Source organism: Plecotus auritus (genome assembly GCF_963455305.1).
Source record: "Plecotus auritus genome assembly, chromosome: 8".
Classification (NCBI taxonomy): Eukaryota; Metazoa; Chordata; class Mammalia; order Chiroptera; family Vespertilionidae; genus Plecotus; species Plecotus auritus.
Genome location: NC_137782.1, coordinates 34331003 through 34342283, shown reverse-complemented (window position 1 = coordinate 34342283; position 11281 = coordinate 34331003). Strand labels below are relative to the sequence as shown.

Below are 11281 nucleotides of genomic sequence, written 5' to 3'. Positions count from 1 at the left end.
CCACTACGTAGTCATGGCTGGTTGTCTTTCCCGTCTTATTGTCTAAGCATCCAGCTCACAAGACCACAGGCAACTCAAGGACAGGAACTCGATCTTACTCAGTTCGTGTCCTGAGCACTGAGCCTACTGCTGGGCCCATGCTTGTTCAATGAATTCATCTGGAACAAGACAGATAAGCAGGCTTAAAGCTGGAGGCCTCTGGAAGGACTGGCAGGCAGTCTAGAGAATGAGGCTCCCCAAACTCATGTTGGCTTCCTGCCTCCTGAGGCTGCCTTTGTCCCGGGGTGGGGTGGGAAGGGGAGCTGGTCCTGCCCCTATGGTGCCAGAAACTGCCAACAGAAACCGAGGGTCTGATGCTGTAGGTCACCAGTCAAGGCAGGCCCGAGCCATTACTATTCACAAAGACTGTCAGATGTTAACGGCAGGAGGACGCTGGCCATCTGCCATTGGAACCTGAACAGCTGCCTGGCAGGGAGAGGCATACGGTCTGTTTACTGAGAGCCTGAAGGGGAAGCTTAAGGTCTAAGAAATGAGTGAGGAGCCGGGCAGGAGAGAGCGATGGGGAGGCACTCAACTAGAGAGAATGCGTAATGGCGCTGTGCACCAGCTCTGTGCACCGGCTCTGTGCCGGCAGTGTGCCCAGACCTTTTCTGTGCTATCTCTCCAAATCCTCATACCTCACAGCAGCGCTCCTGAGAGGTATGCCTGCTTCCAACTTACAACTGAGGAGATGAAAGCCACAGACTTCAAGTAATATTCCCAGGGAACAGAGCCAGCAAGGGGTGAACAGACAACTGGGTCCAGTCTGAGCCCACAGGGCACGGCACACCCACAGATGCGGGGCACCCTGGATCCTACACGCGCTTCACGCAGCGGGAGAAAGCTCCCAGCTGGGACATGCTCCTGCCGCTCATCTTTCTGACACCACCGGAAATTGCCACATCGTCTCTCTTTTCCGTGCCCCCACCAAACGTGCGCAAACATCTCCGATGAAAGCAGACAGCAGGGGTGGGAGGTGTTGCCCCCCTCAGCCCAGCCCTGCTCCTGCAGCAGCTCTCTGACCTGCATTAGCTCTTCTGCCAAATGCGATCGGCTGGCCCCTGAGACCTGCTGGCTGTAACAGGCACAATGCAGCGAGCTGCTGGCCCCAGTGATTCCACTGCACAGGACCATGCCCAGCCTGACCGAAGATTATCAACCTCAAACGGGATCCGTTTGCAATGTCACGGAAACGTGTCTTTAGAAATAAATTTGTGTGATGAATGGCAGAGTCTGGCTTCCAGGAAAAGGTAAAAATAAAATAAACATGTCTGCATCGAGTGCAGGGACCTCAAGGCTGACTTTGAACATCACAGAAGCTCGGCATGGCAGACACCCATCGTCTAACTGGCGGGCCCTGAGGCTGTGCTGCATACACACAGGGACAGGTGTGGCTTGAAAGCGTGTGTTCCCTATTAGCAGGCTCAGCCTCCACCCAGAAGTCTCAGAATTCTCTTCACTAAGTAGCCCCGACAAATAGTATCAACTCTATGCGTTACACGAACACTCCAGTCCACAGGGCAGCACAGTTTAGGGAATATTTACTAAGGCAGTGGTTGGCAAACTGCGGCTCGTGAGCCACATGCGGCTCTTTGGCCCCTTGAGTGTGGCTCTTCCACAAAATACCACGGCCTGGGCGAGTCTATTTTGAAGAAGTGGCGTTAGAAGAAGTTTAAGTTTAAAAAATTTGGCTCTCAAAAGAAATTTCAATCGTTGTACTGTTGATATTTAGCTCTGTTGACTAATGAGTTTGCCGACCACTGTACTAAGGGAATAAAACTTCCAAACCTAGAGATTTTATGACAAGGCAAACCATGCTCTTCCCCTGAGTACAACACCCATTCCTTCCAAAGCACTTCCATGCATCTTCTCCGGAATTCCCAGTGCATGACAGACAGAGAAGCTGTACCCTCAGTGTACAGCCCTCAGTGTGCAGCCCTCAGTGTGCAGCCCCTCAATGTGCAGCCCTCAGTGTGCATCCCCCTCAGTGTACAGCCCTCAGTGTACAGCCCTCAGTGTACAGCTCTCAGTGTACAGCTCTCAGTGTACAGCCCTCAGTGTACAGCCCTCTCAGTGTACAGCCCCCCCAGTGTACAGCCCTCAGTGTGCAGCCCTCAGTGTGTAGCCCTCAGTGTACAGCTCTCAGTGTGCAGCCCTCAGTGTGCAGCCCCTCAATGTGCAGCCCTCAGTGTACAGCCCTCAGTGTACAGCCCTCAGTGTACAGCCCTCAGTGTACAGCCCTCTCAGTGTACAGCCCCCCCAGTGTACAGCCCTCAGTGTGCAGCCCTCAGTGTGCATACCCCTCAGTGTACAGCCCTCAGTGTACAGCCCTCAGTGTGCAGCCCTCAGTGTACAGCTCTCAGTGTACAGCCCTCAGTGTACAGCTCTCAGTGTGCAGCCCTCAGTGTGCAGCCCCTCAATGTGCAGCCCTCAGTGTACAGCCCTCAGTGTGCAGCCCCTCAATGTGCAGCCCTCAGTGTACAGCTCTCAGTGTGCAGCCCTCAGTGTACAGCTCTCAGTGTGCAGCCCTCAGTGTGCAGCCCCTCAATGTGCAGCCCTCAGTGTACAGCCCTCAGTGTGCAGCCCTCAGTGTACAGCCCTCAGTGTGCAGCCCTCAGTGTACAGCCCTCAGTGTGCAGCCCTCAGTGTACAGCCCTCAGTGTACAGCCCTCAGTGTACAGCCCTCAGTGTGCAGCCCTCAGTGTGCAGCCCCTCAATGTGCAGCCCTCAGTGTGCATCCCCCTCAGTGTACAGCCCTCAGTGTACAGCTCTCAGTGTACAGCCCTCAGTGTACAGCCCTCAGTGTACAGCTCTCAGTGTACAGCTCTCAGTGTACAGCCCTCAGTGTGCAGCCCTCAGTGTGCAGCCCCTCAATGTGCAGCCCTCAGTGTGCATCCCCCTCAGTGTACAGCCCTCAGTGTGCAGCCCTCAGTGTGCAGCCCTCAGTGTACAGCTCTCAGTGTACAGCCCTCAGTGTACAGCTCTCAGTGTGTAGCCCTCAGTGTACAGCCCCCTCAGTGTACAGCCCCCTCAGTGTACAGCCCCCTCAGTGTACAGCCCTCAGTGTACAGCTCTCAGTGTACAGCCCCTCAGTGTACAGCCCCCTCAGTGTACAGCCCCCTCAGTGTACAGCCCCCTCTGTGTACAGCCCCCTCAGTGTACAGCCCTCAGTGTACAGCCCTCAGTTATAGCCCTCAGTGTACAGCCCTCAGTGTACAGCCCTCAGTGAACAGCCCCTCAGTGTACAGCCCTCAGTGTGCAGCCCTCAGTGTACAGCCCCCCCAGTGTACAGCCCTCAGTGTGCATCCCCCTCAGTGTACAGCTCCCCCAGTGTACAGCCCTCAGTGTGCAGCCCTCAGTGTACAGCCCTCAGTGTGCAGCCCTCAGTGTACAGCTCCCCCAGTGTACAGCCCTCAGTGTGCAGCCCTCAGTGTACAGCCCTCAGTGTACAGCCCTCAGTGTGCAGCCCTCAGTGTACAGCCCCCCCAGTGTACAGCTCCCCCAGTGTACAGCCCTCAGTGTGCAGCCCTCAGTGTACAGCCCTCAGTGTACAGCCCTCAGTGTACAGCCCTCAGTGTGCAGCCCTCAGTGTACAGCCCCCCCAGTGTACAGCCCTCAGTGTGCATCCCCCTCAGTGTACAGCCCCCTCAGTGTACAGCTCCCCCAGTGTACAGCCCTCAGTGTGCAGCCCTCAGTGTACAGCCCTCAGTGTACATCCCCCTCAGTGTACAGCCCTCAGTGTACAGCTCCCCCAGTGTACAGCCCTCAGTGTACAGCCCTCAGTGTACAGCCCTCAGTGTGCAGCCCCTAGTGTACAGCCCCCCCAGTGTACAGCCCTCAGTGTGCAGCCCTCAGTGTACAGCCCCCCCAGTGTACAGCTCTCAGTGTACAGCCCTCAGTGAACAGCCCCTCAGTGTCCAGCCCTCAGTGTACAGCCCTCAGTGTGCAGCCCTCAGTGTACAGCCCCCCCAGTGTACAGCCCTCAGTGTGCAGCCCTCAGTGTACAGCCCCCCCAGTGTACAGCCCTCAGTGTACAGCCCTCAGTGTCCAGCCCTCAGTGTACAGCCCTCAGTGTCCAGCCCCCCCAGTGTCCAGCCCTCAGTGTACAGCCCTCAGTGTCCAGCCCTCAGTGTACAGCCCTCAGTGTACAGCCCTCAGTGTGCAGCCCTCAGTGTACAGCCCCTCAGTGTGCAGCCCTCAGTGTGCCTCCCTCAGTGTGCAGCCCCGGGATTCTGGAGAGATGGTGCTCTTGACAGCAGCAGACAATTGGTAATCAAATCAATGTCCTTCACGTCTAGCTCCAAAATGAACAAGACCCTAAGAAAGATAAGCAACCCAGTTACAATCTTGGAACGGGAGCAAACTAGTCTTTCTAAACTAAATTCTTGGATTTTCTGCAGGTCAACAAGAATTTTCTACACCTCACAACTTCTAAAGGACCCATGGAAATTATACTCAACAACTTAGAAATAGAGAGTGAATGTGGATGATATCTTACTAAATCAAGGGCCTCAGCACTCTTTTTCCTCCTGGCACATTAAGATCCCAAGGCCAGTTCTAATTCATTGTCACCGAGGCACTATCAGTCATCATCAAGTTTTCAGCCCCTTGATAGCACCTGTCTGGTGATTCAGGCTGATGGGCCAGCTGCTGTCCTGTCCCTCCTGCTGAGCGCAGGGAACAGCCTCTCCCCACCCCCCACTTCTTCTAATCCATCTTCTCCTCCTCCTCCCCACAACCCAACTCAGGCACACAATGCCAGGGTGACAAATGAGCAGTCCATTTAATTTCACTGCACTTGACAAGAACGCACACCAGATGGAAGGCCGTAGAAAGTGCTGCGTGCCTTGGAAGGGGAGGGGTGGGCTGTTTGGGGGGCTGTCACCATAACAACAGGCAAAGCATTGCTTAAGTTTCTATTCTGGTGCTGCCACTAATTACCATGAGTGTTTCTTTCGGCCCTGTGATCCGCCGGCCCAAGCAGCCTGCTACCGGCAGATGGCTTGTTTTCTTCTCTCTAGAAAGTTAGCCAAAGACCATACTTGTGCTTGGTTGTTTTATTCTTTTTTAAAACACTGACAGGCTTTAGAATGCCTTGTTTTTACATGGTATCGTAAGAGCTCAATGCCTCAAGATCCTGTCCAAACAAACACCATTCTGTGGAAATAAAACGCAGGCCCAGTAGCATTAACCAATTTAGTGTTTAAACATGTACAGGGCTAGATGGAGAGGCTACTTATGTACTTTCATGATTAGAAATAGTTAATATGTCCCTCTATTGACCCCTCTGACAAGTGGATCCATCTGAAAAAAATTTTTGGAAGTTAAGCTCTCCTTATTTATAGATTAAAAGTTTACTCACTAAGATTCAACCCAGAAAAGCTTAGGGTTGACATACAGCCAGCCACCTTTCAAATTGATACAGGATTGGTTGGGTTTGGTGTGGCTCTGGGGGCAAAAGTGAGACTAAGTTCCATTGAGGATGACAACAACTCAAACTATTTTTAAAAAGCTATTTATATTAACTATATTCCATAAAGGTTTGAAGGCGCTTACCAGATAATACATATATTTAAGGATGAATAAATATTTAAGGGACTTGATGGTAGAAAAATAATAGATATGAAAATAATAAAATGAGAGTAAGAATAACATAAAAATGCACACCATATACCTCTGCACACTTGATAGAGGAAAAAATACCATAGTACAAGATATTTATTTCTCCCAGAAGCTAAAATAAACCAGATACTCGCAAGAAGCTCAGCTTGTCCTGATGCTGGAGCCTGAGAAGTGCCTCCTACCCCTTCCCGTGAAGAGGGGCTATTAAAGAAAAAATTATTAATGATGCTTGTAAAAGAATGTGAGTGGAATCATTCCGATTTTGTGGTTGCCTTATTTCATTTATTTCACTATTCTAAGGACGACAGGAATCGATGTTAGGACTGATGCAATGGGTTTTTGTGTAGGGAGAAAGATTGGGCTCAATTTCAAATACAACAAGGCAAAGTGGGAATTTATAGCCAAGGAACAGGGTAGGGGTCAGTAGATGGAAAATTACTAAGAGGAAACATCAGGGATTCTGCTAAACTGACTTAACAGGATTCTTGCCGAAGGCAGGCAGGGTGGTCAGCAACCCGCTGGGGGGAACTGGGGGGATGAGGGCACCTTCAATATCAAGAGTGATCAGATATCCAGGGTGGGAGTTCTGGCTAAACTGACTTAGAAGGATTCTTGCTAACACAGGACAATGCAGAGACAAACATAAAAGCCCGAAAACCTAGTTGAAAAGGAAGTCGGAGAAGCCTGATCCGAGTTTGGTCAAGGAGAGAGTCTTTATCAGCGATCATGGCAGCTTTCCAATTGGAGCTGTCTCGAGGCAGTCAGCATGTTTCTTAAAAAGCACCTCTTAGCCAACTCTTATCTGGGGAGGCTAACACTGTGATTTACGTGCACAAACCTCAGATGGTCAAGCACCAAGAGGAACCTTCTGACAGGGACTGCTGTCCACAATGGGGCCCAGCAACTCCGAATGGAGGAGAGATGGAGAATGACTGTATCACTGAGTCATAACCAGCTGATCCCGGGGGCCTGGAGAACTTGGGGAACCTGGGTTATACCACTTACACATAAAATAAAGGAGGACAGGAAATAGTTTTAAATGTTAAAAACCTGACAGAGGTGAAGCATGTGTGTGTGTGTTTCATGGTTTACATTTTATTAAAATAATTCACTTGGTATAAAATTCACTCATTTTAAGTATACATTTTAATGATTATTATATTTGCATAGTTATGCAACTGTCACCACAATCTTAAATTATTTTCATCATCACAAAAGAAAACTCGTCTCCAGCTCAAAGTGACCACCAATATACTTCTGTGTCTATGAATTTGTGTTACCTGGACATTTAAAAATAAGATTTGTAAAATGCAAAAGAAAATAAACATAATTTCAATCTTTTTTTTTTTTTTTGGTCATTTCATATCAGCAATTTTATTTACACAGCAAGAACATACAGGTATCCATTATAAATGTCATAGATCATCTCCACATTTCAGAACTTCACCCAGTTTAGAGCCAACAAAGATTTTCTCTTGCCACACCTTTCTTGCCTGTTTTTCTTTGTGCAAGGTATATAGTACTAGAAAGCGCATTGCCATAGCATGTCTTTATAGGGAACATTTTCTAATTGGAAATCTGTTTGATATACTGAGAAAGATGCATTAGAAGGGTTTTTTTTCCCCTTATAAATTCAAAAGGCTAAAACGGTAGTTATCTGTCTAAAGTCAGTAAATCATGGATGGGTATCATTCAAAGCTAATGTTTAAAGATGGCCGAGTGATTTTAAAGTGCACTAACAAACATTTTGGTACCATGTATTCTAACCAGTTCTGAATCTGGATTTTTTTATGTTTGAGATAAATTGGTGAGCCTGTTACTTTTTAGTAAATGGGTACCTAAAGCTAACAGATATATTCATATTGCCAATAGTCCTTCATAAATATTGTAACTTAAAAAGAAATTTTAATATCTGCTAGATGCCTTAAGAATTTTGACCATTATCTTAATAGTTATAATATAATTCATATCAAAAATCACCTGAGGATTTTTAATAAAATGTATGTTCTAAACCGCACTCCCAAGCTCCTGAATGCAAATTAGTTGTCTATAAGCCATTAGGAGTGTATGTGTCAGCATGGTTTTTTTAAAATAAGGATCCACCAGTATTTTCACACCTCTATTCTAATTTTGCTGGTGTGAAGCAAAAGTAACGATTATCATCTGATACTTACTGATCTAGCACAGTATTTGGTTTTAAGTCCCACCTCCAAGTAAGAGCATGGTGTTAAGTGCCGCAATTTTAAGATACATCTGAATTTTTTTAGAACCTCTAAAAAACCAAAAGGAACTGGTCATCACCAAGTCTCACTATATAACCACGTCTAGGTGGTTGTTTTTAATACAGGAAAACGTAGTTCATGCTTCTAGGTTTAAGTAGGAATCAGATATTTTAGTGCACGACCAGGGCAATGTGGACCCAGAAGTGGAAGGGCTCTGTGGCTACACGTTATGCACACTGCATCATTGTCATTGTTACAGATCCTCTGTGCGTCCAACTTTCTAACACATCAAAGGCTGCAGAGATAGAACTAATAAGGACAGGTGTAATACAGTGAATACGCGTAACTTGTCAACCCGCATCTTTCAAAGCCAGATCAGCTTATATAGTGCATGCAGTACAGTCGTATAAAATGTCTTGGTGCGTTCTTTTTGAAGGACTATGGCAGCAGGTTTAAGACTACTAACAGATTGCACAGGTAAGCTGCTTGTACAATGAGAACATTAGCATTTCTTTTTAAGTTCAAATGAAACTATCACAAGAAAGACTTGATGTATTTTATATATACTGGGAAACTTTAGAAACAGCCATTTATTTGGATTAAGTGTGTGATTTCATTCTGTAATACAGAGTACAATTTTCAGTGTATAGCCAGTCTTCATATGAGCAATTCATACCATTGCAATACACAGAAGTTCATAAATAAAATAGGCAGTAATTTTTGAGTCAACAAAGTCTCAGTATTATGTAGTTCTCTTCACCAAAGATGAGTCTCTCTGATTTCAGCAATAATTTGACCTGCTCCTTGTAATGCCTTTGGCGTATCAGCTGCTTCTTTCCTACGTTGTGCCATGTCCTCAGATTCCATCAGAAGATGATCCAATAAGGGTGATTTATACAGCTGCCCTACTAACTCACTCTGAGGAGTATCTTTCACATGATTAACCAAAAAATGCATTACTGCCTTTGGCACACTGAGTTGAATATTCTTTCTGACAATAAGAAAGTAAGATTTGATGAGTCGTTCGATAACTTCACAATCTCGCTGCTCGCGGGCAGAAAGTTTGCGTGCAACAGGAACCGGCACATGCAGCAGATTCACAGCCTGGCCTTTTTGTGGACTAGATGGCCTAATTGGAATTGGTTTTGATTTTTCTTCAGCTAATAACTCTTCAGCTTTTGAAGTTTTCAGCATTGCTCTCCAGTTGCCTGTTGTTGGTTCTTGAACAGCATCTCCAACCCCACCACCTCCAGATAAAACCTTGCCATCAGCCTCAGCAGAAGCAGCAGGGGAGGGCTCCCGGGAGGCAGGTGCCAAAGCACTTGGAACTTTAGGAAACTTATCTCGTGATACAGTTGAAGGCAATTCTCTTGCTAGCCGGTTTCTCCTTTGTTCCTCTGTATCATTGTTCATTAGCCCACAAGCATCAGCAAAATCTGGATGTTTCATATTGATATAAGCCACTTCAATTGCCACTAAGTTATGGACCATTTCATTTGTGACTGGCAACCGTTTACGAAGAAGACAAGTCATTACTTCAACTATGGCATCATGAAGTTTAGGAAACCACAACAGCTCCTGGGTACTGTAATTGCTGCAGTGCTGAATGATCCTTTGCATTTCCTCATGAATCAGCTCCACACAGCGGAGGCTCGGCTCTTCCAGGCGTTTGATCTGCCGCTTGACCAGTAACTCAAATGAAACTTCAAGCACAAACAAAGCTGGACGAAGACCAGTAGCATTTCTAATAGCAGTCAATATGTCAATAGTGTTAAGGCCACCTAGTGGGTCAACAGATTCTAAAGTTCTCCCAAAAGTCTCATGGAAAATGTAAGATTCTAGCACTGCCGCATAGCTCTGAAGTTTCAATATATTTTGCAGTTCCTTCAATAGCATTACAATATTCTGTGGCAAATTTGGTGATAAGCTGGAGTAAAGTAGCACTTTTATCATCTACAGGTTCACCATAGCTATTTAGAAGAGACTGATATTGAGCAGCTAAAACATTTATTCTTGTCTTCAACTCTGGTAAGCAATCTCTGATGTGATGCATTAGTAACCTGTTTAAAGTCCTAGCAAGATACTTTGTTCCATTTCTGTTAGCCAGAGATGGATATTTCTTTTGAAGGAAAGCATATTCATCACGGATTGAATCGGTTATACTCCTCTTATTGTTAATATCTAGTTGACTCCTGTTAACTACTCCAATTATTCCAAGTTTGACCGGTATAACCCTTCCCATTAATACATCCATGGCATCAGTACCCGCGTACATGAGATCAAGTTTGGTGATTACAGCTAGAGTTCTGCGACCATCTGGATCTACCTCTTGAAATTTTAAGTGCCTCTGATGTTGCCATATCTGTATTAGCAGCAGTGACAGTGAAGATAATGGAATTTGGATTACTGATGAATCGAAGAATGAGCTCTCTGATTTGAAGCTCAATATCTTTAGGTTGATCACCTACAGGCACCTTGGTCATTTCTGGCAAATCCACAAGTGTCAGATTGACAACGTTGGGTGAAAAAATCTTAAGATGAATTGGTTCAGGGCTTACTCCCTTATTATTTCCTGAAATTCTGTTTCATTCTCAATTTCTTGTCGAATTTCATCAAAATCAGTGTAAAGCTTACTTTTGATGTGAAGAAATTTACCCCACTCCTCTGCTTCAACTCCATTTTCTTCTCCTGTTGTTTTTCGTTGATCTCCAGGTGAAACATGGACTAGCTGCAGAGTGAGAGGTCTCCGGGGGACAGTACCAGTGCCTCTGGGAAGCAGGTCCCTCCCCACTAGGCTCTCTAGCAGTGAGCTCTTTCCACTGCTCTGCGTCCCCACCACGACTGTCTGAGGCAACTGGATGATGTTGGCGCCCACAGTATTGAAGACATCCTGGAGCTTGTTGATAACAGGAATTAGTGCCTCCATGACTCCGAGAACACGGGACCCCCGCCCGGTGGGTCGCGGCAATGAATCCATAATTTCAATCTTGATTGATTTTATGTTTTCCAAAAATTATGAATACTTATGCTAAAATACAGATGGACCTCAAAAACATGACGCTAAGTAAAAGAAATCTGACACAAAAGACCACATGTGGTATCATTTCATTTCTATGAAATGTCTAGGTGAAGCCTTGTTTTAAATTCACAGTGCAGAGTCTTTGAGCCCGTGCGGATGCCCCATAAATGTTTGATGAATGGGAACAAGCACACACGAACATGCCAGCACCAGTCACGCTTCAAGGCCAAGCTCAAATGTCACCTCCTTGGAGAAGCTGACCTCTCTTAGCCTGCCTGCTCTGTTCTCCACCGTGTATGTCTGTATGTCTGTTACCGCACTTAGCAGAGGGCAGTGGAGAGGGAGGCAGCATGGTCTACATGGCAGACTTCACACAGGC

At 46.6% G+C, this 11281-nt stretch overlaps 1 protein-coding gene across 1 annotated transcript; it reads right to left on the bottom strand.

Moving 5' to 3' along the window:
* Positions 1-8380: 8380 nt before the first annotated feature.
* On the bottom strand, positions 8381-10809 carry LOC308255703 (dynamin-1-like protein; the record flags this gene model as incomplete). Its single annotated transcript, XM_080683496.1, is given in 4 exon segments — positions 8381-9717; positions 9719-10216; positions 10218-10461; positions 10464-10809. Coding segments are annotated over 4 exon segments (2166 nt in total). The 3' UTR covers positions 8381-8639.
* Positions 10810-11281: the final 472 nt, after the last annotated feature.